Below are 27,479 nucleotides of genomic sequence, written 5' to 3'. Positions count from 1 at the left end.
ACGATAGATTCTTGCTTACCCGCTTCAGGCTGGACATTATCCACAGATCTCTCAGCTTTCCAGCCAGAAACGACTGGTCCAGCGTGTTAATAAAATGTCCATGCAATGAGTCCTCAGCACAGACCACCATTCATGTTTTATTTTTTTGTAAATTTTATCAAGTTTAGAGGAAGAGATGGATTCACCCTGTTCTTAAATCGCTAGGTCATCGATTATGCGGCCCTGCTTTTTTGGTCATGTAATCGCTTAAGGACGAACTTTTAATTGTATTTATATCTACATTTCTAAAGTCGGTTTTCACCTGTAGAAAGTCTATGCTCATGTGATACATGGTTTTAAACCTGTAAACATAAAGATTAGTCAATTTATGCTGCAGTGCACTTAATGTTTACAGTGTTTGTATCTTTATATGTTATGTTTTAAATGATTTCCACTTGTAGAAAGTCTATGACCAAGTAAATTGTGGTTTTAAACCCGAGAATTGAATGACTAATCAGTATATGCTGATGCACATCTAGTTTTCGTTGTGAATGTATTTTTATAGGGCATATTTTTAAATTGTTTTTTCTGTATACGCATTTATGATTATTCCACTAATAGTCGAATAAAGCTCGATTTGATTTGATTTGCTTAATTTGGAAACCAGCTTAACAAAAACATTTATAGCGGCCCTAGGAATTTACATCATTCATTGTTATCTGTCCCTCGAAGGTAAACCTAGTGCTAGAGATCATAAGTTGCCATAACTTGGGTCACACCTGACCATCAAGGCACATGGGTCCCTTGTCTTATGAGGAAACAGCAGCATTTGTCAAGTTCTGTTGGCTTTATTTTTTGACCTACCCTCAAGGACAGGCAAGAAGCCAATTGCTTTACTTTTGGAAATGTATACGAGAAAATGCTTGTCCATTTTATTGTTTGGCTCTGGCCTGTGGGATATAAAAACGTCACAGGCCTACAAGGCGAGAAAAATAGATTTTGTAAGCGACAGCTCGGTCTTCCACTAAGTAGCTCGACGTATATGGTGCATCCCGAGCTTGGCCTCAATTTTGTTAAAATTTGATTAACTGGCTCCCATTTTGTTGTGGTGCTCTGTTTGAACAAATCCCCAATGCCAATCTTCAACCAGGATATCATGGATGATTGCCTACCTGGTGGATTGGGCATGCAGATTCTGTGGCTCTGTTACATGAATAAGATTTGTATGACTTTTGACATATCACTAACCACAAATGAGGGGAGAGGGTCAACCGTATCTACAACTCTACCACCCCGAACCCCCTAAGTCACGTTATACACACAAGAAGGGGTGGAAAGACTCAAATACACGTATAACACCACAAAACAGAAAAATACAACTGTTTTGGAAAACTGCCCTCATTCACACACCGAAGTGTGTGACATGCTTCATCATCGGGTCTGCTTACAAAACGCCCTGGTGTAGCCACACTCAGGACGGAGCATAAGGGAGGGGGTAAACATAAAAGACCAAAAGACACAATACAAAAACAAACACAACATATATATAGTGAGCGATCAGTGAGTGTCACCCTGTAGCTACGACTAGTGATGCGACAAAGTGCAGTTAATAGGGAAGTGCTTAAAAACTGGTTAGAGGATACCAAATGAACCTTTATAAGTGGGTTCCACAACCAGGATTAAAAGAAAAATAGGATGGGTAGTGTTTAGAAGAGAAAATTTAGGTTCTCAAAACACCCCTCCTGGTACTGCTTGTACTAACATGTTTCGACCGACTTACTGCGCCTCAAGAGGTCACCCCGGTCTTCTTAAGGACGTATGTCGTTCCCAGTCCTGATAATGGCCTAACCCCCTATGTTGTAATTTCTGAGTTAGGGCGCCAGCCTCGGTGGCAAAATCGGCTCGATCCGAGCAATTCCGGCGTATTCGAAAGAAAGGCTTCATGGGGGTTTACCTACACTTTTACCAGAATACTTAGGCTCATATCTACGGGCTTGCTTTTACTTCACATCGCATCTCATGACTTGTTAACTTGAAGATGAGATGTCCGTGGAAGGGGCTGATTTACTAATTGTTCATGATGCAAAGAGGAGTTTGATATATGTATTTCTCTCGTTCCTTGGGATATAGGTTGTGTTCTTGAGACACCTCCCTGCTGGGCGCCATGTTGAGTTTACAACTAGAATAAACACGGTGAGTACATGAATGGGAGCGGTAGCACATCTCCTAGAGACGCTTGTGGGATACATATACTCTTTGGCAGTTGAGACAGGTTGAAAGAGGGTATGGACTCATGGAGATGTTGTGACCCGCCCTTTTGTAGCATTGTACATACATTCTTTCTTTTCTTTTATTCGTAGCCTGGGGTGACAAATGTATTTACCTCGAGGGCTGTTGTAGTAGGATAATTCATGCTACTGTGGACTACCTAAGGGCACATGTTGTTATAACCGATGGAGTTGCCTGAGATAATATACAGTTCTCTGGCACCTAAATACAACATATTTATTTGTTATTATTTGTCGTTTCAGTATCAGTATTTGTTTCCAGTGTTGTTGGGAATCCCCTCCACACGTGATGATTTAGTCGAAACCTTCTGTGATCAGTTTTATTCTGGCACTTTGACCGAACTGCGGTTAGGCCATTATCAGGACTGGGAACGACATACGTCCTGAAGAAGACCGGAGTGACCTCTTGAGGCGCAGTAAGTCGGTCGAAACAGGTTGGCACAAGCAGTACCAGGAGGGGTGTTTTGAGAACCTAAATCTTCTCTTCTAAACACTATTCATCCTATTTTTCTTTTAATCCTGGTTGTGGAACCCACTAATAAAGGTTCATTTGGTATCCTCAAACCAGTTTTAAGGCACTTCCCTATTAACTGCACTTTGTTGCATCACTAGTCTTAGTAACAAGGTGACACTCACAGATCGCTCACTATATATATGTTGTGTTTGTTTTTTTATTGTGTCTTTTGGTCTTTTATGTTTACCCCCTCCCTTATGCTCCGTCCTGAGTGTGGCTACACCAGGGCGTTTTGTAAGCAGACCCGATGATGAAGCATGTCACACACTTAGGTGTGTGAGTGAGGGCAGTTTTCCAAAACAGTTGTATTTTTTCTGTTTTGTGGTGTTATACGTGTATTTGAGTCTCTCTACCCCTTCTTGTGTGTATGACCTTTGACATAGCCACTTTTTTTCGATTTTGGTTTAGAAAGTCCTTTATGGATTTTATGCAGCAGGAAAGGGAGATGACGGATCTACTCAGACCCCAAGTTAGTGGTTATTGTAATGATTCAGACCACTATTGGCCTTGACTGCACCTTAAAATGGTCTGGAATACCTGGGACAGAATACTTCTGATCAGACTCAGAACAGGTACAATCAGATCCCACTTATTTTTCCCTCAAGCACTATTTGATTCTGCTTCAAGTCTTGTCTGTCCCAGGGACATGTTTGGCCGGAGCATGCTTCATTTCATATTTTTTTCTAAATTGAACTGCTAAATATTCAATACCCGTTCTTAGAGAAAAGGGCTTTAGAAGGTTTTAGAGTGGCCTCATAGTTTTTACACATGCTAATCATCTGGAGGTGTATTTTAGTGTCTGTTCATTTCTTAAACTTGCTTTAAGCCAGAGAAAACGGATGCTCTTCTAAAGATTGATGGAAAGCATGGTTACCGTAATTAGGTGTCTCCTATAAGAGTTTGTTGTGAGATGAATTGGTGTGTATTCATTGTATTTAATTTTTTTAAGCTTATTTCTTTTTTATTGCTTGTACATGCGTATGTGATTATTCTTAATGATTGAATAAAGCAATTAGTACTACACTTTTAATTGTTTAATCCATTGATAGTGCTGTAAGCCAGACAGAGTCTTGAGAGTGAGTGTGAGAGGTAAATAGGTGGGAAAGAGGATAATAACTTTGAGCAAGAGTGCAATACACAAACGTTCTATGCGTATATAGTCTAACATAAGTCCATAGGACAGATTGCAAATGAGAAGACTCTACATACTCTGCATATTCCTTCTCCTTTAAACAAAAGATATGCTTCATAACATTCACTGCACAAAAAACTGCTTTTGTGTATTTTGAGTGGTAGGCAGCTGTATAAACACTGCTAAGCACTAATTTGAAAGCTTTGGAAAACACTGAGTAATGACTGAAATACACCAAAAATAATCACTGAAAACGGGAGTGCCTAAGTATAGGGGCAAAATGAATGCATTTCGTTGTGTTTTCAAGTTAACACCTCTGGCGCTCTTGACTAATGTAAGACTTCACAAATCTCCACGGTAAGGCACAGACATATTAAAACTGGAAAGAATATTCAGTGTATTAGCATCTGGACTCTCATCTACAGCCCAAGTCAGTGCTTAAAAGTAAATGGTAGATGTTGCAGTTGTACTAATGTCAGATCGAAAAACAAGAACTGGAGGTAAGAAAGATAGAAAAGGTAAAGGCAAACAATTGAAATACAAAACGGAAAAGTGACAGGCCTAGCTGAAGCTCGGTTTAGAATATGAAAAATATTAGCATTTCCTTTACTGACTTTAATCAGTCATAGTCTACCTGAGGTTTTTGCTTCGCGTCAGTCGGTGTGCTCTTATCTTCATAACAGGAAATGTTGCAGATTGACAAGAAAGAACATTCATCTTTGGAGAGGTCCTTCAAAAGAGTATTCGCTTCCTCCCAAGGTAACAAATCAGAAAGTTCTGGATGCCTGTTTTCTATGCTCCATTTCTGCACAAATTCACAAAGTTTGCCCTCTTCTTTATCTGTAAGAGGTCTGCACAACTCAAGAAAAATAAACTCATTGGCCTTCCCTGTAAAAAGAAAATGAGAACGCAGAATCACATAACAGCGTAACTGCAATAACGGTTCACTCACTGAACAAAGAAGCAGAATACAACACATTTGTAGACCAACTCCAGGCTGCCACAAGCCCTGGATCATCTGAATATCAGTGGGGGGTGTGCCACCTTTTGAAATCATGTCCTTAATGAACAAGGTACCTACCTTATGTAACTTTTTTGTCTGGTGTATATGCTATCTAACCACAGATTCCTCATCTTGTGAATATTCCCAAGGCATCTGACCGGATCCAGAAACTTAAAGTGTACTGAAATGTGTAGTCGTGCCACTCCGAACTGACGCTGCTCTGCTCTGGAAATGATGAGCGGAGCCTCATACAAGCACCACCAATGTACTTTTGTTGGCTTGTCTGTGCCCTCAGACACAGAACCATTGGCAAATGAGAAACAGCATTTGCAACACAGTCATTCCTATGAAGTACCTTTATCTTGCATCCAGTACAACGCATATACCTTTACCATACACATTTTTAGCATGCGTATGCCTTTACCACACATACCTTTACAACGAAAATTTAACTATTTTTCAAATAAGTGTATAATATATATATTACCTACTGGTGACAGCTAGTAGGTAGTTACAGCTAGGACCAACTTTTCCCATAGAAAAAACATTTTCTGTCTTTCTAATAACTTAGGCGCGGTTTGATGAATGTTGCTAAAAGTTTCAAAACTAGTACGAAATTTAGTTCAGCTGCTGTCTTGAAAGTTTCGGGGTGATTTGTCAAGCGGTGGTCAAGGGGGGGTCCCAAAACGGTTTTCCCAATGCCATGTCAATGGGGATTTTGCCATTTTTAGACATGGCTACAGCCCGAACAACTGAACGGAATTACTTCAAATTTTACAAAAAGCTGGATCTTGGTCTAGAAAGAGACCTTTTTGTAACTTTGTGTAAATCTGCTCCATAGTTTGAGAGTAATTAAGAAATACGAATATGTATATCTAGGTACGTGGATCATTTTCAAATCTACCCAGCGGGGATTTTGCAGGTGCTTGCCGGGGATCCATGAGGAAAGCAGGACCCCGACTGGCTGGTTGCAACCTGAAAGGAAAGTTGTGGCTGCCATTTTTTTCGATGCTTGGCTCTAGGGAGGGAAAACTAAAGTGCAAAAATATATAAGGGGTCAGGATAGAGGTATCCTGACCCTAAGTGACATATGGAGGGAAATTGCCCAAATGTTTTTTTTTGGGGCTTGAATTGAGGATCCCGCAGGCACCAGCGGGTCGCAGCTGAGGACCATCCAAGGTCCTATGGATAAAAATACATAGCCCCTACCAGCATGGCTAAAGGCCTTGCACAGCGAGGGGTTCAGTGCATGCATGGGGGGTCAGCCACAGGACAGGACCTGTGGCTAAGGCTGTGGTTGAAGTAGTGCACATAAATTATATATTACTTTAAATTAAACAAAATAGCAATTTACTGAAAAAAAACAAAGGTAACTGGGACATTATAGTTAGGTTCACGATTTACCCACACAAAACCATAGAAATTCAGCAGTTATATTTATACTTGCAGTTAAACATATCTGAAAACACTATAACTTGTGCCATTAAGTAACTTTAGGCCACGAGTTATAGTTTAACATAAGAATAACTATAACTGCCAAATTTCTATGGTATTTTGTGAGTAAAATGTGAACCCAACTATAACATCCCTGTAACCATTGATATTTTTTCAGTGTGTTTATTACCTACTGGCGGTCGCCAGTAGGTATATATAGTTAGGATTTTTTCTCTATGGGTTTTTTGAAAATTCTATGTCTAATAACTTTGGCGTTTGTGGACGGAATTGGCTGAAATTTTCAGGAAAATGGCACATTTTGTTTCTGAGCAGCCCCTGAAAATTGGGGGGGGGGGGGTTCGTCCAGGGGGGGTCGAGAAAAAAGGGGGGTCCCAAAACGTGTTTTTAACATTGAGTTTTCCATAGGGCGGTTGGCCTCACTTTTAGCCCGAACGGCTGAATGGATTTGCACGAAACTTGGCAAAATTGTAGGGACTGGTAGCCCGATGTGCCTTTTGTAGGTCTCAATATATGTGCTCGAGTGGATTTTGAGAAATTAACGTTTAAAAAAAGATATATATCTGTAACAGCGGACCGGGCAGCGCTCCAGTTCGCGTACTTTTCGCGCAACGGAGCTTTGTGAAGCGAAGCTGATTGGTTCTCCGGCGTCTGTCAACATTCCAAACAGTCCGTAGCGGCCGCCATCTTGTCTCTCGGTAGGATCGAGAGACAAGAGGAGGCGAAAGGGAAGGGGCAAATGACGATAAGGGGGCATAGTAGATCCTCCCTGACCTCTTAGGTTTGATGTACCATTTTGCCAAGTTTGGTGTAATTCCGTTCAGCCATTCAGGCTGTAGACGTATCTAAATGTCAATAATCGAACGGCTGAATGGATTTGCACGAAACTTGGCAAAATATTAGGGACTGGTAGCCCGATGTGCCTTTGCTAGGTCTCAATATATGTGCTCCAGTGGATTTTGAGAAATTAACAATCAAAAAAAGATATATATCTGTAACAGCGCTCCGCTTCGCGTACTTTTCGCGTTACGGAGCTTTGCGAAGCTGATTGGTTCTCCGGCGTCTGTCAACATTCCAAACAGTCCGTAGCGGCCGCCATCTTGTCTCTCGGTAGGATCGAGAGACAAGAGGAGGCCAAAGCGAAGGGGGAAATGACCATAAGGGGGCATAGTAGATCCTTCCTGACCTCTTAGGTTTGATGTACCATTTTGCCAAGTTTGGTGTAATTCCGTTCAGCCATTCAGGCTGTAGACGTATGTAAATGTCCTATGGAAAATTGCATGGGGAAAACACATTTGAAAGTGTTGACATTTAGAACCAATTAAAATGTTACTTTGGTTTTGTATTTGTGTGTGATGAAAGTTAATTGGTTATGTATATATGTCAAATGAGAGGAAACCACAGCCATTTTGTGATACTACTGTCTGAGGTACATTTGTGAGGAATTTTTGGTGGTGAATTTCTAGTGTTTGATTTACACAGTACTAACACTTCTCCTACTTTTAAAAAGGTGAGTTGTTAATTTGTAAGGGGAACTATGTTGTACACTTGAAGATAATTTGAAAAATGTTTTCTGTTATTTATTTGCAGTCCTTCTGTTATACTAAATACTTGATAAAGTTAGTTTTATATTATGTATTACTAAAAACGATAAATGAAAGTGATTATTTTTTTCTGCAATTTACAGCAAGCAATTTCAAAATAAAATGGCTCACAATGAAGAGACCGTGGCAATTTCTTTTGAATTGTCCACTACATTGATTGAAATTGAGAGCACCAATAATGAAATATTGTCACAAGGAGGAGATGACTTGTATGATTCCATTAGATTGATTGAAATGGACAGCACCAATAATGAAATATTGTCACAAGGAGGAGATGACTTGAATGATTCCACTACATTGATTGAAATTGAGAGCACCAATAATGAAATATTGTCACAAGGAGGAGATGACTTGTATGATTCCATTAGATTGTTTGAAATGGACAGCACCAATAATGAAATATTGTCACAAGGAGGAGATGACTTGAATGATTCCACTACATTGATTGAAATTGAGAGCACCAATAATGAAATATTGTCACGAGGAGATGACTTGAATGATTCCACTACATTGATTGAAATTGACAGCACCAATAATGAAATATTGTCACAAGGAGGAGATGACTTGAATGATTCCACTACATTGATTGAAATTGACAGCACCAATAATGAAATATTGTCACAAGGAGGAGATGACTTGAATGATTTTTTTGATCAATCTGTTGATGGCGAATTTATCGAATGTTTGGAGACCATAGAGTTACAAGAATCATCATTGCAGACTTTTCATGAGGAAATTGCTGATGAGGACATGTTACTAGTTCTTTCAAATTTAGAAAATTCTGAAGAATAAATTTATATTTAGAAATCAAAAATTGTTTGAGACATTATTCATTTTTATTTTTAATTTATGAGGTTGTAGCGAAGTGATTGTAGTATAAAATGAGACTTATAGTATAGAGTGCAACATTTTTATGTTACATGGTAAGTTTACTCATATTTACTTCCCTTCTGCCACTATATTATCTCCAATGTGTATTTGACATCTCTTCTTCATCTCCGGCCTCCTTTCTCTCACTGTGTGTCTCCGATGCATCTTATCGCTGCTATTTTGTGTAATTACAGAAGAGAGTAAAATAAAATAGTTCGGAACGTGAAAAGGGGGCAAAGTAGAGTACCCCTCACCCCCTAGGCCTTTTCAGGCGGTCCCAAAAGGATCAGTTTCTGCTTTCCTGAGAGATTATGGTATGAGTTCCATATACCACAATAATTTGCATTACAACATGCAAGATATCTATCTCCTATTACCAACTTTTGGAGATATTCGCGCTAAGCGCGAATATCTCCAAAAAGTAACACCTGCCCTGAGCAGTTCTTAGCCATGTTATCCAATGGGAGGTGGATAACATGGCTAAGAGCATTAGCTCGGTAATGCATGAATATCGCTGACTTTTTAGCGATATTCATGCATTGCGGCCGTTTATTATCGCCTTTGCGATAAACCTTGATAATAGCAAGGTTTATCTTCGATAATTTCTGACGATGCTTAGCGGTAAAAAATTAGTTGGTAAGCATCGTTAGCGATAAATATCGCTTAACTTTGGTAATATGCACCAACGTCTGTTAACGTTCGATTCGAAGGAAATGAGGAAGTGTTGAAAAACATTGTTTGCGCCATCTTGCCTTTTTTTAAATGCCACACTTTTGTCGTGCACGGCAGCCATTTTAGATGCCTTGACCAGACCCACTCTCTGCACGCTGTCGATTCGTAGCATGGCTCCCCACCCTCGCAAGCATCTTCCCCAGGCACTGGTCACCCCCGCTCTCTGTCTTATGCATGGGCAATAAACCTCCCCCCATCTGCGCTGCTCTTCCCTGAGAATCACACTCTGTGCCCGCCCGACACCTCCCTTTCGCCCTATTCACTACCGCACCCTCTGACACTCCTCTTCCTCTGTGTCCGATTGTCCAGGCTATCAGCTAGCCCTGCAGATGTAGTTTATGGCTCCAGCTGTAAAGAATCACCCCTCTTCAAAGGAGTTATAGTAGATCAAGGCCCACACCCGATGAGATCCGTCACACCACACGTGTTCCTACTATCTGAAAACCATCCTGTATTGTGATTGGGGAGGGGACCGAGCCTGAAGCGGAAGATTCCAGGAATGACTCTTTGTACATCAAAGTTTTTACAATTATGTGTCACATTAAAAATATATAGCACTCCAACAAGGTAGTAGGAATATGAAACTTTAATAACATATAAATATATACAACAAAACAAAAACAGTAAAAACATTTAAACAACGAAGAGACCGTGGCAATTTCTTTTGAATTCCTGATGAGGACATGTTACTAGTTCTTTCAAATTATGAAAATTCAGAAGATGTTGCCTGGGGGTGGGTCGTCAGTAGCAGTCTGTTGTGCGAATAGTTCCAAGGCAGCAGAACGCGCTGAAATCTAGATGGCACGAAAGTGATGTCTAGTAAGTTGCCGCCCAGCAAATAACGGCGTGGGGCGCCGCGGGGGTGAGTGAGTCCAGTAGGCACCACAGCTATTCTTACCGGCATTGCAGAATTACTGCTGGGGACAATGCCTGTGCTGTAGCAGGGTCACAGCAGAAACAAAAAGGATTCTGTTGAAGATGTTGTTGGTTTTCAATTTAAAACAGTTCTGGTGTCAACTGCTATGCTAATGTAGTGGTTAATGTTTTGTTTTCTCTAGAAAATGTAAAAGAGGGGGAGGCAGTCCAAAGTTCCGTTAAAAGGGCAAAGGAAAGGATCGGTGGTTTGAACTATCAGTCAAAAAGGGGAGGGGGTGCAACAATTTTTCCTACCGGGTCACACTGTGCTTTCACCGGAACTGAGGTCTGCAGGATTCTAGTAATTCAAAGTGAGGCTGGCGCCAGCATGGGAGCGCCGACGTCCCGCGGATACAGTTTCGTCACTCCACGGGCGATCATGGCAGTCATTCCCCATCGGGGGTCGGAGACTCCCGCGGCTCCTCTAGAATCTTCAAGGTCGTGGAGGACTACGGTGGTGGAGTCAACCAGTGACCGGGCCATTTCTTTATGCTGGGCCCGCTCTTGCCAGGTCGACCGCCATTTTGAGAGTTCGGTAGCTACTGGCGATCGCGGGGTCAAATGAGCGGACGGGCTCCACCCTGCCGGGCGAGACGTTGCAGCATGGCCACAGTGGAAGAACCCTTTTCCGGGCGCCTGGAGCGCTGAGGGTGCAGCTGGGAAGCCTCCACCTGGGGAGGCGGGAGAGGCCTGTTCGCACCGTCTCTCCCTCCCAGTGCACCCCACGGCGTCTCGCTTGAGATTTGTTATGGCCGGACCAGGCGATGAGGACGAGGGGGGGGGGGGGGGGGGGGGTCGGAGGCATGTGCAAGACATCCCCCCCCAGTGTTGTCGCAGCCATTATTCAAGAAAGAAGAAGTGTCCCGTCCGTCTTCGGGCCGGGCTTCCGGTGGATGTCGGCCGGACGCCCCTGGCTCTGGCCCCATGAACGGGTTCCTTGGTTTATCGGCTGCAGCCGGATCCCGTCGGCCTCGGCCCCCCGACCGTTGGTGGCCGGACCGGAAGAGCATGTGGCGGGACTACCTGAAACTGTCAAGGGCCACCGCGGCCGGACTGGGAGAGAGAGGGGAGGGTCGAGGAGATATTCCCCCCCCTGCAACTCTTCAGCGTTGTAAAGGCAACCCCCTGGCCGGGTCCCGCTGGCCTCGGCCTCTCCTCCGGCTACACCCTACGTTAGGATCTCCTGGCCGAGGCGTGGCAGCAGGACCCACCTTATATGGGCTGCTCCCGGCTGGGCGTAGCCGCAACCCTGCCCCACCTTGGAAGTTTCCAGAGTGGGGGCGGATGTTCTACTGACTTGCATTTTCCCTAGTCTATCGATTTTTTTGGCGTGGCAGGCGGTGGGACAGCGAGGGGTGATTTGGTTTCTCTTACTGTTTTTCTGGTCTCTCACCACTGGCATATTTTAACGTTTTCTTGTTTCTAGGACATTAATAGGTTTTATCATTACGTTATGTTATCGTTTCTTTGTTCGTTGTTTAATAAAAGTTCATGTTCATCAGTGGCCTACTGATTTTCGTTTTCCTATTCTTTTCTTTCCAGGTTGTTTCATGCTAAAGTTTCTGTTAACAGGATCCAGTGATCACTTCGTTATTATTGCATATGTCCTTTTCACTAGGGGTGCTCTCTGGTCGGGCCAGATGACGTATCTCTAGTAAATGGTCCGGGTGAAACAGGTGCATCAATCAGTGGGGAGTAGATAGGCATGACAGATTACAACGGGGGAGAAAGGTCCGCATTACGTACCCTTTCACTATTTGCAAAGATTTTCCTACGTATATTTGCAAACAGGGAATACCTCCAAAAAGAACCAATTCCCAAACAGTCAATGTTTGGGGAAACAATCAATCAATGAGGAAAGAAATAGGCACGACGTGTTAAAGGTTTGCGTTACCTACCCTTCACTATCTGCAAAGGGAGAGAGAATATTCCTATTCTTCCTCGTTTGCAGGCAGAGAAGATTCTTAAGAGAACCAACTTCGAACAATTCAATGCTCGATTCAAACAATCAACAAGGGGTACTGTGAACACAAATGAACGCCGCTTATGTACATACACATTGGTATTATCAACAGGTTGTTCCTAATGTTTCTATTTTAGGGAGGTCAAAAAGAGATCCCATTAGTGGCCTACTGATTTTGCTCGATTCCTTTTGTTTTTTTACACGATTTTTCGCTATCTGCAAAGACTAAACAGAGTATTGCGACTCTGTGCTTGTTTGTAAATAGAGAATGAACCAAAGAGAACAATCAATCAAATGGAGAGAGAAGCAGGCACGACGGATTACAACGGGGGCAAAGGCCTGCGTTAACTACCCTTCACTATCTGCAAAGAGAGAGTACTCCTAATAGAAATGAGGGGTGGGGGGCAGCATTCAAAGCAGATCAGTGTGCATAAACACGAAAATGTTTTTACTTACCACGTACTTGACATTCAACAGCTTATGATATTTGCTATTAAAAAACTATTGAAATTCACTGAAAAAACCATAGGTTATAGACCATATATAGTTAGGAATTAGCATTTAAAAAACCTTATTTTACTCACACAAAACCATTGAAATTCCATATATAGTTAGTTGCACTAACTATATATCGCGCACCCGCAATCCACTGCTGATCATGTCACATATTACATCATTCATGACATGGTCAGTGACATCACTGATGACATCACTGATGACATCTCAAATGACATCACTGATGACATCACTGATGACATCTCATTTGACATCATTCTTGTGCTAATACGATAAACCTCTTCAGACTCTAATATAACCTTAGATACACTCAGTGTATACAGACACTCACACACTGCCACTCATCCATGGAGTTACACACCCAGTCAGTCATGCAAAGAAACAATCTCACCTCCATTTCTTTAACTATACAGTTAAACACACCTTACTTATTGAAACACATACTAACACATATTTACTCTCTTATACAATCCCTGATACAAGTTCACAATGATCGATACAACCACTCACTCATTCAGTGGCTCTCATGCACAGTTATTTATATATGCCAACTCTCACATGTACTGTGTTTTACATATGTACTTACTATGACATGTAGCATTGAGATATCCATTCACTCATCAATACACTCATGCACACAGTCAACTGCCCATGTAGCTGTTTCCACATGCACTCTTGAACTCATACACCTAGTGAATAAACTGCTCACACATCTATGCATAGAGTCACACACCTTCCAGCCACCCCCACACAAACTCAATCTCCCATAGAAATACTTGGGCAACTAATTAATAACACATATAGCCTCTCGTATAGCTAATGATCAACACATGCAGCAGTTTACATCACAACAGACATAATGATGCACAAATTAAGACAGTTTAGTCACTAACCCATGCATTCAGTGAGACACATTTAATCACTCACTCATACAGTCAGTCACAAACCTACTAAATCCTTCATCCAGACACTTATACATCCACTCATTCTTCAATATGTAAGACATATTTTAACTTTACAGAAACATACAGTCACTGGATGTTGTCATCAGTGATGTCATCAGTGATGTCATTTGAGATGTCATCAGTGATGTCATCAGTGATGTCACTGACCATGTCATGAATGATGTAATATGTGACATGATCAGCAGTGGATTGCGGGTGCGCGATATATAGTTAGTGCAACTAACTATATATGGAATTTCAATGGTTTTGTGTGAGTAAAATAAGGTTTTTTAAATGCTAATTCCTAACTATATATGGTCTATAACCTATGGTTTTTTCAGTGAATCAATATATATATATTCACTGAAAAACAAACCAAAGGTTACAGGGACGTTATAGTTGGGAATTAGCATTTCTTTAAAAACCTTAGAAATTCACTGCAAAAAAACAAAGGTTACAGGGTCATTATAATTAAGCTCAGGTTTCACTCATACAAAACCAGTGAAATTCAACCATTATAGTTAGTGAGCTAACTGTCCCGCGCCCGCAATGCACTGCTTATGACCTCGCATATTACATCACTCATGACATGGTCAGTGACATCACTGATGACATCATCTACAGAATCTCCGACGAACCCACTCACACCCCCATATAACCTTTCATACACCCACTCTAACTTCAACACTACCATTTTCAAACCCATTCACACACCAAACCGGTACTTCCACAGCCATTCACTGATTCATAGATCAACACACACATCCACTCACTCACCCACCCATACACCCACGCATACACCCACTCACTAATACAGCCAGTGACATATCCACTCATACACCTGTATAGCTACTCACACACTGAGTCAGTCACCCATAGAGCTGCTCAAAGACCTAGTCACTCGCCCATAAAGCTACAGACACACTCACTCACTTACTCATACAGATACTAACACATATTCACTCACCTATACAGTCATTGACACAAGCACACACTCACCCATACAGACACTCACATTCACTCAACCCCGCAGGGCCTTGCATTTATATTTATTTTATTATTTTTTCTTAAAAATAGGGAGGCACACCTCCCGAGCCAATTTCAGCCTGAGGACCACATCCCCGGGCCTGCTCCTCTTTTTTACTTTAAAAAAGGAGAAGGCACTTTGGGACACGCGGCGTCTGGATACACCCTCACAAAAAAAAGGGTTTCCGGCAGTGGGACTTAATTGGGATATCCAAAATCGGGGATTTATGGAACATGGGTGAAGTAATCACTTTCCCAGCCCTTAAAGAAAAATACGGGATGGCAGACACCGAACTCTATCGCTATGCGCAAATCAAGCATGCACTACAAGGGGCAATTCCGACAGGCACACAACTGACTGAATCCTCCCCCCTGGAGGACAGACTCTTTACTGACTGTCTAGAGAAAAAGGCGATCTCCCTTACATATCGCAAGCTTATCAATAACATGCCTGACCCCACGGCTGTCCTTCGGAGCAAATGGAAAATAGAACTAGGGGACATAGAGGATGAGGATTGGCTGTACGCGCTGGCATCTGCCAGGGAGGCTTAATCCCATCACGACTCAAGTTAGTGCAATTGAAAATATTACACAGAATATACTACTCCCGCACACTCCTACACCGGCTGGGCCGCATCCCGGAACCTATCTGCCTGCGAGGATGCGGCCCCCCGGGCACATTCTTCCATACCCTATGGGACTGCCCCAGGATCCAATCATACTGGGGCCGTATAATCTCTGAAATATCGGAAGCAAGTGGTGTTGAACTGTTAAGAGAACCCAGATGTTGTTTATTGAATATTTGGTCGCCCACGGACATGAATCGGGGACTGCAGACATGGGCAACTTTGGGTCTAGCCCTTGCTAAACGAAACATTGCCAGGAATTTGGGATCGGGTGTGACACCCACATGCACTCAGTGGGGGAAAGATATGGACATAGCTATGTTGGCAGAAAAGGTGGTGTATGTTCACCGAGGATGCCCCAAAACATGGACTAGGATATGGGGGAAATGGAATGAATATAGGGGCCAGTTGTGCGACCCCCCACAAGAAACGTCTGATATTGAAAGTAGCCCGTGAAGGGAATGCCCTGAAGTGCTAATGATACAATGACCCAGGGTGGGTTTTTTGCCAAAGGGAGAGCCATAGACCCTATATAGCTAACAACGGGCATGATGGGGAACGACTAAATATGACTGACATAAAGATATCCCTCTTCCTTTAAGTTGATGTTTGGGAGCACCCATGGCCAAATGTGTTGAGGTATCTCCAACTGTGTTAAAGGACAACTGAATTCTGCCTGATATATGAGACAGAGATGTACATTGCGAAGAATATGTGAATGTGTCCTATATTTCAACCGAAATGTCAAGGTTGTATGTAACATGTAAAAGCCAATAAAATAAGATTTAAAAAAAAAAAAAAGGAGAAGGCCACACAGCTCCCCTCCCAGGTCAATTTGGCCCCGAGGACCCCAACCTGGCCTCTCTACTGTGTGCACCCAGTCATTTTCGTTGAGGACCGCGGGGAAGCCAAAAGGTCCCAGCACTCCCTGCCGGCTCCCTGCGTCCTGAGGGAGGTGACATTGCTTTTGGACAGAGAGAGCTGTTTACATGTAGCTCACTCTGCTTCGCTTCGTGCAAGTGAGAGCATTTTCTGCTCTCTCTTGCATGAAAGCAGAACAGAGTTTGCTATGACTTGGCAGGAGCAGTGCCCTGGAGGGTGGGGGTCCCCTGGGCCATCTACAGCTCCATGCGGCCCCTTCCTTTCTTTGTGTTAAAGCCCTGGGGAGGTGGATGTCCCCAGGGCTGCAGGGGAGTCAGCGTGGCCCCCGCATCTTTTATAAAATTACAGCCTCCGGGAGGTCATGGCGGCCAGGACTACAGTAGTGGTCCATGTGCCCCCCCCCCCACTTTCTTAATACATAAAGCCCTGGGGGGGTTCAAGAGGTATCCCCATTTATAAAAATATTAGCACCAGGACCTACCCCGCAATCACTGCGAAAGAAGCCCTAGGGTGGTGGTGGTCCCTGGCATAATGAGCCTATGAAAGGGGGGCCCGTGTGCCCCGCCTCCATTATCAAAACAATGCCCCCTGGACCTGGCACACCCAGGGGTCGATAATGAACGAAGCCTGGGAGACTGCGCTTTAATTTATGAAAATATTTTTGGCTTGATCCACGGATCCCGCCAAATTGTTTTGTTTTTTTATTGCTTTTTTTGGCCCTGGGAGATCATAGTGGGACCACTACAAGAGGCCTTATAGGGTCAGTGTGTTTCTACCCTGCCCCTTTTAAAAAAAAATATATATATTCTACATTTCCTGATTGAAGTGTTGGCAGCCAATCAAATTTCAGTAGGGCTTCAGTAGGCTGTTGGGCTACCTGAATCTATATTTCTCAAACTTAAATTTCTTTGAAACTACTGAACGGATTTACACCAAATCACAAAAAGCACGTTTTCTGGACCAACATCTAGGCTTCTGCCAAATTTGATGTAATTTCGTTCAGTGGTTCGGCCTGTAGATGTGTTAAAAAAAGAAAAATAAACCATAGGCATAACAAGGGGAAAACATGTTTTTGGAACCCTCCTTTTTTCTTGCCCCCCGCTTGACGGATCACCTCAAAACTTTCAGCACAGCAGGTGAACCAAAAAAAGGACGTTTTTACGACAAGTTTGTGAAAATTTATCAAGCAGAGCCAAATTTAATGGCATATACATATATATTGCCACTATATCCCTGATATACTGTTCCATTGGCCCACTAGGGCTTGAAAATGTAGTATAGTCCATATCTACAGGTTCGACATGGCATATAGGTCCTGGATCCAGCCATTAATAAATGGAGTCTTATGCACAGAATGTAATTATTTTCATTTGAGCACATATATAGTTATCCAGGATTTGCAATTGTTTCTGTTGTGCTATGCCTTTGAATATACAACTCTGGGAATCGGGTTAATCTACTTATAGTAAGTAGATGTGAGTTGCTAATTTGGACACGCAAATAGTTGAGGTTTAGGAAGATCGACTGACAATTAGGCTTTCTTCTTTACATTACTTATAGAGCCTAGGTCTGTTTTTGTTATATTTCAAAATATTTTTATTTTGGTTTATGTAACCTCTATGTTCATTTTGATGCACGGTTGCTGCGACAATCAACTAAGTGAATCACCTATATAGTGATGGATTTCAATGGCGCCCGATGTAGTGAGCAAGGCAGCTTGCCGTCGAAACGCATCTAGGCTATCTATCGGATTAAAATTTCTGTGTTACATTCCCACAGAGTCAGCGCTTGTCATTTCTTGTTGCCAGGACTGATATATATATATATATATATATATATATATTTATATATATATATATACACACACACACATACACACTGTTAAAATGTTGAAATGGATATAAGCAGTGCTGCTTGGTGTTTTTATTACTGGATTCCCTGCTATTTGGTGCCATTAAATGGATGGGCTTTTACCTGTCTAGGGTGCAGGCTCTCTGATGTAGGAGAGGAGAGTTTATATATAATTTTTTTGGGTGAAAAATGGTTTTGGGGTGGCAAGGGTAATTTTGGGGTATAGGGCGGGTAGGTGGGTAATTTTAGGGGGATGAAGGCATTTGGGTGGCAAGGGTTTAGGGTGGATAGGGTTTTTTGGGATGTAAGGTTATTTTTAAGGTTCAGGGTGGGGAAGGGTATTTGAGTGGCAAGGGTATTTTTAGGATTTAGGGAGCGTATGGCTATTTGGGTGGCGAGGGCGTTTTAGGGTTTGATCGGTAAAGGAATTAGGGTGGCAAGGGTATTTAGGGTTTAAGATGGATAGGACTTTTTGGAAGGCAAGGGTATTTTTAGGGTATAGGATGGGTAAAGGTATTTGGGTGCCAAGGGTATTTTTAGGTTGGGTAGGATTTTGTGGTTGATAAGGATAAATATATATATTTATATAGGCGTTATACTTACCTGCAGGATACTTATATTTGCGTGGGAACGGCATATGTGTGGTGAATGTTTTTGTGGTTAAGACTAATGCGTTGCAAAGACCGCGTTTTTAAGGCATGCGTGGTTCCATCATGCAACCTCTGCAATTTGCAATTACCAGGGTGCAGATCTCCAGATTAGTACTAATTTAGATTGAAAAAAGTCCAGCCCATTGAATGCTCAAAGTCCTGTGCACACGTATGTAGTGTAATGAGGGTTAACTGTCAAACCAAACATATTAACCATAGTTCATATTAGAAATGACGGAGGTCGACATCCACAGTTTCATGTGAAATGCAATATATTTCAACATGATCAGTACAACAGAAAATTAAATCAGCCGACACGTGTTTGTCACACCATGTCAAGATGCAACTCTTCAGGGCTGGGTAGGACACAAATGGAAACAAACTAAAAAAAAAGACAAGTAGATGGCCAAAGAAAAATCAAATACATTTAGTGAGTAAAGTGAAAACACCTCCTATCTATAACGGATACTGATGATCCCCCACGCAGCATAGACCTTCTACTACAAGACTTAGATATAGATCCTAACTCTACGATCCCGAGTGGACTTAAGAGCAAGTCCAAATGGACACCAAAGCTCGCCGGGGGAAATGCCATCGATATTTTCCACAATCTTGTGTTGGATAACTTAGACAAATACAAAACCAGGTCCCATACGAACAATCGCCGTGGTAAAGACAATCTTACCAGAGGTGAAAGACAAGCACTGAACACACTTAGCAAAGAAAGCAACATCATCATAAAAGAGGCGGACAAAGGGGGAAACGTGGTTATCATGAACCGATCTGATTATCATAAGGACGTTATGAGCCAACTGGAGGATGAATCTTGCTACAAACGTCTCAATAGCAACCTTATGGGCCCCTGAACTATCCTGATCAATGAGAATCTTCGAAACTGGCAAGCACAAGTTTTGTTAAATGAGGAAGAGGCACTGTACATGAAAGTTGTTAGACCTACCTACCCTATATACACACTGCCCAAAGTGCATAAACAAGCGCCATTTCCACCAGGACGACCGATCGTTTCTGCCATAGGGGGACCGACAGAAAGATTGTCCCAATTTGTGGACTTATTTCTTAACCTGATGGTCAAGAATTTACCTTCCCACATCCAGGATACGAAGCATATACTCGGAATTTTGGCGGATGTTGGGTGACAACCCAGTATGATTATGGCCACCCTTAATGTGGTATCATTATATACCTCCATCAAACCCGACCTAGGTCTCAAGGTAATCACACAATTTCTCCACAAAAGACCTGTCAAACTATGGTCCCACACTAACATGATCATCTCTAATGATGGAAATCATCTTGAATAACAATTGCTTCATCTACAACCATCATTGGTACCAACAAACAAGGGGAGTAGCCATGGGCTCAAGGTTCCCACCTTCGTTTTCTAATTTATAGATGGGCATTCTTTTTTTTTTTTTTTTTTTTCAAGATTCTTTTATTGTTGCATCAGAAGGATCACACATACAAAGGTTCAGCACACGGTAGAGCGTCAACATTCCACTCTAGCCGACAGTCACGCAACTTTTCTGATGTTGTTAGACACAGTATACCTTATTAGAACTCTTGCTTTCGAAACAGCCACAGAAAAGAAAACAATAAACTAGAAACGTCCCGTAAAACAGCAGGTCTCCACCACCACCCTCCCATCGCCTCCCTCCTGGTCTCCACTCCCCCCGCTCAATTGTTCCTGGCCGTCCCCAGCATAGGAACTGGGCAGTTCAGTATACAGTGACCAAGCATGCAATCCCTCCTTTTAGGCTATCCCGGCCAGGGTGCCATAGGCTGCACGTTACCAATCCACAATGTCTCATTCCAGCCCGTGGTACTGCCTCCACTTGGCCCACACCCTCCGGAACTTTTTGGGGCAACCCCTGGCTTTGTACGTCACTCTCTCCGCCGCCATGTACAGATCTAATCCACGCCTCCATTCCTCGAAGTCTGGTTTTTCCGACGCCCCCCAGCGCCGTGCGACATCCCGTTTTGCCACCACTAGTGCCAATACCAGAAAGATGATCAAGGGGCGGGGTAGGTCTACTTCTGTGGTTGTACCCAACAGTGCCAATTTAGGGTCCCGTGGAAGGTCCGCCCCGAGCACCTCCCCCAGTTCCAGGAACACCTCCCCCCAGTAGTCCTGGATGACTGCGCATCCCCAGATCACGTGGAAGAAGTCCGCACTCTGCTGGCGGCACCTAAGGCAAGACGTGTCAGGTGCTCTGCCCATCCTAAATAGCCTCACCCTGTCAAAGTATGATCTGTGCAGCACCTTAAATTGAATGAGACGGAGCCTCGACTTGATTGCCACCTCCCGGGGATGCATGAGGGCGAGCTCCCAGTCTATATCCTCCATGGCCCCCACATCTGCCTCCCATTTATCCCGTAACCCCTGCAAATCTCCCAGCATGTTGTTGGTCAAGGTTTTATAAGTGAGGGACACCGCCCCCCTCCCTATCTGTTCCTGGAGCAGCCTACCCTCTAATGGAGCATATTCAGGAAGGTCAGAAAGTGTAATGTTTTGTGCCCTCCATGCGTGTTTCAATTGAGCGTATCAGTAGTATTGGGTGTTGTGCAGGCCAAATTCGTCTTTGAGAGCTTGGAATGTTTTCAGGTCTCCCCGTGCTACCACATCTCCCACTGTGGAGATGCCAATGTCGTCCCACCTTCTAAACCCTTTCAGGATACGGAGCTCTCCCAGCCATTTGCAGCACCAGAGAGGCGTCTGTCTAGTGGTCCTTTTGTCCCAACCCATTCTCTTGGTTGCCCTATTCCAGGCCGTTAACGTAATCCTGGTGGCAGGGAGAAACTGCTGCCCCACCGCTTCCCTATACAGATAATGCAGTATAGTTTTACTTGACCATTTGGACCTTTCCAAGGCGTATGTAGGGAGGTCGGCTGCAGCGTGCAGCCATTCGTTAATTGGGGCGAGATGTTCCGCCCAGTAGTAGGCCTCTAGGTTGGGGAGTGAAATCCCCCCATTGTATTGATGTCGCTGCAGGGTGGCGAGCGCCACTCTCGGTTGTTTCCCCAGCCACAGAAAGGCTCGCAAGTCAGCGTGAATCGTGTCAAGGGTCTTATTCGGCAGTGGATAGTACTCATTCTGGAGCGCATAGAGAAACTTAGGGAGGATAATCATCTTATATAGCGCGGCACGCCCCAACAAGGTGAGCGGGAGCTGTCTCCATCTGTCCATCTCAGCTGTGGCCTCCAGCATAATGCGGGATAGATTGGTATCGAAAGAGCGCGTCCTATCTAACGTTATATAGACTCCCAGGTATGGGAAGCCGTCGTTAGTGTGCAGAAGTGCCTCTGGTAGGCAGGCTCCCCTCTCCAGGCCATGTGGATCATAAAGGATCGATTTGTGCCAGTTTATCTTGTGTCCTGCTCGCGCCCCAAAGTCATCGAGCTCCCTGAACAGTGCTGGGATAGTCGTGTCTGGGTCTGTCACGAACAATAGTACGTCGTCGGCATACAGGGATATTTTTTCCTGTGTGGCAACTGAGTCCCCCCACGTGAACCCTTTGATCGTCTGGTTCTGTCTGATTCGTATCGCGAGGATCTCGATGGTGAGAGTGAATATGAGGGGGGAGAGTGGACAGCCCTGGCGTGTGCCCCTCCCTATAGGGAACTCACGGGACAGCCTCCCATTGACTCGTACTCTCGCTCTCGGGTCCGAGTAGAGGAGCCGAACCCATTTCAAGTACCTGGGTCCAAATCCAAACCTTCGTAGGGCCTCCATCAGGAAAGGCCAGTGGACTGCGTCGAATGCCTTCTCCGCATCCAGGGAGAGGAACCAGTGGGGTTCACTTCTCTTGGAGACCTCCTGCAGCCAATTGTGGGTGTGACGGAGGTTTAGCTTAGTCGCCCTATCTGGGAGAAAGCCGGATTGGTCCATATGCACTAACTCAGGGATGACCTGTCGCATGCGACGGGCCAGAACAGTGGCCAGGACTTTCGTCTCAATGTTAAGCAGTGAGATTGGGCGGTAGGATGAGCAGTCATCTTTAGGCTTCCCCTCTTTGTAGATTGGCACAATGATGGCCAGGTCCAGGTCCGGAGGGAGGGCCCCCGCCAGGTATGATTCGGTAAAGAGGGCTTTCATGTGCCGCTGCAACAAGTCTGCAGTTCTTTTAAAGAATTCCGCCGGGAAGCCATTCGGTCCCGGCACCTTCCCCGGCTTCATCGCCGCTATGGCCTCCGATAGTTCCTCAAGGGTTAAGTCCGCCTCCAAGGTCGCACTCGCTTCTGTGGACAGGGTAGGCACCGCCATGTCACCCATATATTGTTGGGCGTCCCCACAGCCCCCCAGGTCCCTGGCCCTGTAGAAGTCCTCATAATAGGATGCGAAGGCATCCGCTATGCCCTCATCAGTGGTTACCCTCCGGTCCCCGGTCAACTGGACCTGGTCCACCCAGCGCGACGTTCGCTCCTTCCTGCTCAGCCAAGCCAAGAGTTTACCCGACTTGTCACCCACATCGTAAAGCCTGTGGAGCGTCGCCAGAGCCTGGGTGCGTGCTTCGTCCGTGGCCAACTCCCTATACTGTCTCTGCGTGTCAAGCAGCCGTCTAAGGCGCGCCTCTTCTTTCTGCTGGAGGTACTCCGTTTCCAAGGCCAGGACATTCGCCTCCTCACTCGCCACCCTGCCCTGGTGCGCCCGCCTGGCCTCTCCCAGCCTACTCTGGATGCGATCACGGAGCACTGGTTTCATCGCCTCCCAAAGGGTAGGGCCGGATTCCACAGAACCCTCATTCTCAGCTATGTAGACCCTAATGTCTGCCCGTATGCCCCGGAGTATTTCTGGCGTTTGAATGTCCCATGCAGTCAATCTCCACTGTGGCTTCCGGACTCCCTTCCCCCGTCCCAGGTGGACATAAAGCGGGGAGTGATCGGAGATCCCTCTCGCCTTGTATTCCGCCAGGTCTCCCGTCGCAATCTCTGTCCGGGATACAAAAACATAGTCCAACCTGGAGAAGACCTTGTGTGCCCCGGAGTAAAATGAATATGCTTCGTGTGTGGGATGGATCCACCTCCACACATCTGTGAGGCCTATGGTGTTCATGAGTCGCGCTAAGGCTGTTATATGACCCCCTGCGCGCGTTGTCCCTGATCTATCTTGCCTGGTGCACATCACCTCATTGAAGTCCCCTCCCACCACTTGTATGGTATCAGCCGTGTCTAGCAAGATGGCGGAGACTGCCTTTAGTGTGCGTGGCTGCAACTTGGGTGGGGCGTACACTGACAGTATCGTGTATCGACGCCTATTCCAGATCCCCTGAACCCCCACATATGTGCCCTGGGGGTCTAGCCAGGTGCGTGTGATTGCAAACGGCACTGCTTTGTTTATAAGGATCGCAACCCCCCTGGAGTCCGTTGTGTAGCCTGCATGCGCCAGGACCGTGTATCGCCCCCTTGCTATGAACGCACAGTGATTCCCCCTTAGGTGGGTTTCCTGGAGAAGGATAATATCAGGTGCCAGTCTCTTGAGGTAGGCTGTAACCAAACCTCTCTTAATTTTGGACCCTAAGCCGTTCACATTCCATGTCAGCACCGTGATCCCTGAGGCAGTGCTGTGCGGGATATCTAGTGTACTTGCCATCTTGCACCGTATCGTCCCCCCTGAGCGGGACCTTCGAGTAGGATAGACCTCAGGTAGGCGGTGGCATAACCCTGCTGCTTTCTGTTAAACTCCCCCCTCCCCCCGTTCCCCTCAACAACCCCAACATGAGGTAACAAGTAGCCCCACACATCCCCACACCCCCCTCCCCACCTCCCTCCCCTTCCAGTCGCAGCCCCATAAGGGATTGAACTATCCACGGGAGTAGGCCTGACGCCCTCCCACACAACCCACCCTTAATAACCAATAACCAGCACTAAAAACACAAAGAACAGTAGAGGGGGTGTGTCAACTTGCTTGCACTGCATCGCCGAGCCGCTGTGTCTTCCCAAGTTCAGTGCACCACTGTTCATGATAGTGAGTCCTGCGTGTCCATATGAGTCCCTTGTCCTGTAGAGTCTTGCTCCAGCTGCTGTATTTCTTTGGCCAGCGGGTGCAGTGAATCACTGCTGCTGTCCTCCTCCTCCTCTCCGCCGGATGCGCGTCCCACCGTCTCCTCCATATCTTCTCCTTCAGAACGGATTCCGTTTCTGAGGCTACTGAACCTCGAGCCTGCCACTGAGTCGCCGCCCGGTGACGTCGATCTGCCTCTTCCCCTGTCGTGGATGCCTCGTGGCCTATAGGGTGTAGCCGATGTCGTCTGCTGAGTCTTTTGTGTCCTCCGTCTCTGAGGTTTCGGTCTCTCCCATCTCGGCCGTTCTCGCAGCAACCTGTCCTGAGCCTCTCGGCCCGCAGCCTCTCTGCTGTTGAGGATGGGGCGCTCCTCGAGCCACTGCCACGCATCATCCGGGTGTGGAAAGAAAACGGATTTGTCCTGATAGATGACCTTGAGTTTGGCCGGGAAGAGGAGCATGTACGGAATCTTTAGGGACCTCAGTTTTGCTTTCACGGCGTCAAAAGAGCGGCGCTGTTTCGAGACTTCCTGGCTGTAGTCCGGGAAGATCATTATGGTAGTATTTTCAAAGCGGATCTCTCCCATCTTCCTGGCTTCACGGAGGATCAGATCACGATCTGCAAAGTTCAGAAACCGCGCTATCACTGGTCTCGGTCTGGCACCCTCTGGGGGCCTGGCCAGAAGTGCCCTATGCGCCCTCTCGATGATAAAGCACGGAGAGAACCGTGCCGCCGAGAAGGTGGTTTTCAGCCAGTTGAGAAGGAAGGTGGCCATGCTCCTTTCCTCAATTCCTTCCCTAAAGCCCACAAAGCGTAGGTTATTCCGCCTTGACCTATTCTCGGCATCGTCCACCTTCCAAAGTAATTGACGGTGAGAGGCCTGCAGCTCCGCCATGTCTTTCTTAAGAGACGTGATCGATTCCTCGTTGTCAGTCAGTTTCGCTTCGGCCGCCGTGACCCTTTCATTCAGGTTCCTGAAGTCCTGTCGCAGTAACGTTACCTCGGATCCTACCTCTCCAATTTTGGTTTCCAGAGCCGCTCGTGATGCTTGGATGTCCGTCCTAGACGCCTGTATGGCCTCCAGCAACATGGCCGTGTCATTGCGGGCGCCCGGCTGTACGGGCTGTTGTTCCCCCATAGGGCGCGGGGCCGCAAAGCTGTCCATTGGGCCCTGTTTCGTGGCCTTGGGGATCACGTCTCTCTTTCCCATGATTGCACAGCCCAGGGGAAGGGTTTCCTTGATATGCCCTCTACCACCGTGTAGCAGCGGTGTTCGGTTTTGCGTCGGGGGCAGCCGATGACCGCAGAGGGCCTCCGCCTGTCTTCGCTTCTCAGGCGGTTTATTGCATTGCCTCCACCGCCGTTTGGTGAGGGCTCGCGCACTTCCCAGTTGGGGGGGGGGGGGGGGGGGGGGGGGAACCCCACCTCAGGAGTCTTCAGGTAGCCCCCACCGGGAGTCTCAATGTCTCAGGTCCCAGGTGCTGGCATGCGCGTCGCAGCGTTTCATAAGGCGGGCTGCTAGGCGTCCCTCAGCCGCCTCCGTCCCCCCGCAGCCCCTGGGCTTCCAGCACCGCAAGGCCGGGCAGGCCACGACGTTCCGTTGCGGCTCTCGAATGTGCCGTCTCCCCCCCGGGCTGCTCCTACCTCGCGGCCGCCATGTTGGTAAAGGCGGCCACCGTGGCTGATGACGTGCCTCGCTTCTGGCTCTGCCCAGGCCTCGGTCCCGCCACCTTCACCTGGCTCGTCTGCCGCGCCGCCTCTGCTGCAGGGCCCGGTCTCACCTCGCCCCGGATGGGGGCCGCAGGGGGCAGGTCGTCTTCACCAGCCTCCACTGATCACTCCGGTCGCCATCTTGGGGTCAGGCGGCCGGCGAGCACCGCGGTCCGACTTCTGCCTCCCGGGGAGGATTATGTGGGCTGATCAAACTGCCAGTCAGACCGTAGAGCCACCGTTCGACAGGAGCAGCTGCGCCGGGCGCCGCCGGGTTTTTAGGCGCGCTTCTCTCCGCCGCGCGCCGCGGTCGCCATCATGGGTGTCGGCAGGTCTCGGAGCTGTCTTCCTCACAGGCGAGTTCCGCGTCGGGTCGCCCCCTCAGCAGCCCGTGGCAGGTACTCGGGTGTCAGGACATGCGTGTGGTGCCGTTCCTGAGTCTTGGGGGATATGTATTGTCGGATAAGTGGTCGGCTCGGCCGGAGCTCCGTGCAGACACGTCTAGTCGGCCATGCTGCTGGCCACGCCCCTCCATAGATGGGCATTCTTGAAACGGAATGGATATGGGGAAGAAAAGGCTCACAATAGACGGAGTATATCATCTACTGGGTGAGATACATCGATGATTGTCTCCTCCTGTGGTCCGGCCCACAGGACGAACTGGATTCTTTCTGCGCACACTTGAACAATATGGATATGATATTCACCTGTCATTCAAGCCCCTCCTGTATATCCTTTTTAGACATTGAACTTTACATCAAAGATAACACCTTACACAGCAAACTCTATCGCAAAGAGACCTC

The 27,479-nt window shown here is 46.0% G+C and overlaps 1 protein-coding gene across 2 annotated transcripts in view; it reads right to left on the bottom strand.

The window, feature by feature from the left end:
• The window catches only part of SENP7 (SUMO specific peptidase 7), a 1,147,653-nt gene that overhangs the window by 575,777 nt on the left and 544,397 nt on the right, over positions 1 to 27,479 (bottom strand). For both annotated transcript variants that reach the window (XM_078657763.1, XM_078657764.1), the window contains exon 12: positions 4,548 to 4,801. In XM_078657763.1, coding sequence (XP_078513889.1) covers positions 4,548 to 4,801 — 254 coding nt within the window. The remainder of the gene's footprint in view (positions 1 to 4,547; positions 4,802 to 27,479) is intronic.

This window comes from Lissotriton helveticus, chromosome 8, assembly GCF_964261635.1.
Source record: "Lissotriton helveticus chromosome 8, aLisHel1.1, whole genome shotgun sequence".
Lineage (NCBI taxonomy): Eukaryota > Metazoa > Chordata > Amphibia > Caudata > Salamandridae > Lissotriton > Lissotriton helveticus.
Note: the sequence above shows the minus strand (reverse complement) of the source record. Positions and strands in the feature narration are given on the sequence as shown.